Source organism: Nestor notabilis, unplaced genomic scaffold (assembly GCF_000696875.1).
Source record: "Nestor notabilis isolate BGI_N333 unplaced genomic scaffold, ASM69687v1 scaffold7566, whole genome shotgun sequence".
NCBI lineage: Eukaryota > Metazoa > Chordata > Aves > Psittaciformes > Psittacidae > Nestor > Nestor notabilis.
Genome location: NW_009932332.1, coordinates 16,122 through 17,870, shown reverse-complemented (window position 1 = coordinate 17,870; position 1,749 = coordinate 16,122). Strand labels below are relative to the sequence as shown.

Below are 1,749 nucleotides of genomic sequence, written 5' to 3'. Positions count from 1 at the left end.
TGCCCCCAGCTTTCACTGCTGAACCATATTTTCCTAGAATCTTCCTTCATTTTTTCCATCTTTTCCTTTTAAGAAAACAGTATCTTAATTTATACAATCAGGATAAAGTTTTTAACATATATTGTGTGGAATCTGCTGGACTTGCAGAAATTACAGTGCTGCTAAGCAGGGTTTCTTTATGCGGAGAAAGGTAGGGAAATTTGAGTCGCAAATGCTTTTGTTTTCCTCATTTTTGTGAGGCTGCTAGCAAATTACAGGTGTAATAGTGGAAAATGTATGCTTGGAGGGACATCCCTACTGTTAAATCCAGGAACACAGTTTTTCCACTAGTTACACTTTTATCTTACAATAATTTAATTTGGATCATTTCTGCCTTGTCTGCTCATGAGAAAGTCATGTTTAAGAGTGTGAAAAATCTTAATATAGTTAAAATATATGTCATCAGCTGTTTCTCTCTTAGTATGCCGACTGCTATGTTAAGGAAAGGAATTAGGTCAGAAATAATTTGTGTTTGACAAATTCACGGTGCCTGCTTTTACCATCATGTTATCTTCTAAATACATGCAAAGAAAATGTTCAAGTAATTTTTTCCAGCATCTTTCTTGGGACTGGAAGTGGGCAGTTTTATTTGTCTCTACTTCTACCTCTGAAAGACGGTTACTGTGTTAACGGCAGAAAATAAATTCATCAACAGTCTCCCACATAGAGAGACAAGCATGCGTCAGTGATACTCAGAGGTGACAGCTAACTGATTTCATTTTCCCAAAAGTGCCACATTTATTTCAGTAAAGTGGTTTAAATGAACATCACCGTATACATCTACACACTGTAGCACACATTAACGCGGTGCTCCCTCATTGCAGGTCACAGTGCTGTTGACATTACCAAGGTAGCAAGAAGACACCGCATGTCTCCATTCCCATTGACATCTATGGACAAGGCCTTCATCACAGTTCTGGAGATGACTCCAGTGCTTGGAACAGAAATCATCAATTACAGAGGTATTTTAAGGAGGATTCTTTGTGAGGATTAGGGTGGTTATTTCCTTATTTTACAACCTTCTTAAGTAATTGCTCTTTTGTTAATGTCGTCTGAGGTGTCTGAGACACCACCCTCTCCAGGAGAAACTGCTTTAGGAAATGCCAATAGCAGGAGCAGAAGTCTCCTTTCCAAGTCAGGAGAATGTTGACTGAGCTCAGTGCTGCTCCCTGAAGGAATCTGTAATGGAGCTGTAATTAAATATATAGATGAATTTTCTTCTAGTTTTATATGCAACAAAGCTAAATCATAGAAACCACAATATGCCTTAGTGGTTAACACTGGACTTCTGTAGGGGTGACGTAGGTCCAGGCTGCACTGTGATTGTTCACTCTGTTCTCTTACTATTGGAGATTCTCACTAAACCCCCTTTCCAATCTGAGATTAATGATGAAATAAAAAAATACATTATATATGTATATGTGTGTGTGTACATGTGTGTGCTCATGTATGTTTGCTAAAAAAAATGTTCATTTTGAAGAACACAATCTTATGAATTAAGAACCAGCTTTTCATTTAGTTATCTGTTAATTTATTTTTCAGTTAATATACCTGTAATTTCAGGAGATAATAAAAATGTAGTCTTGGAGGTCTGAATGCCACCTAACTCTACTCAGAAAAGCATTATTGTGCTGTGTTTGGATTTTTTTGTGATTTTCTGTCTTGAATTAACACTGGGGTCCTTAAATTTATCTTTCAGGAGCACAGTTT

The 1,749-nt window shown here is 37.0% G+C and overlaps 1 protein-coding gene across 1 annotated transcript in view; it reads left to right on the top strand.

The window, feature by feature from the left end:
• The window catches only part of LOC104407142 (gephyrin), a 131,602-nt gene that overhangs the window by 117,018 nt on the left and 12,835 nt on the right, over nucleotides 1-1,749 (top strand). The window contains exon 8 of the mRNA XM_010016333.1: nucleotides 864-1,001. Within this exon, the coding sequence (XP_010014635.1) occupies nucleotides 864-1,001 (138 nt within the window). The remainder of the gene's footprint in view (nucleotides 1-863; nucleotides 1,002-1,749) is intronic.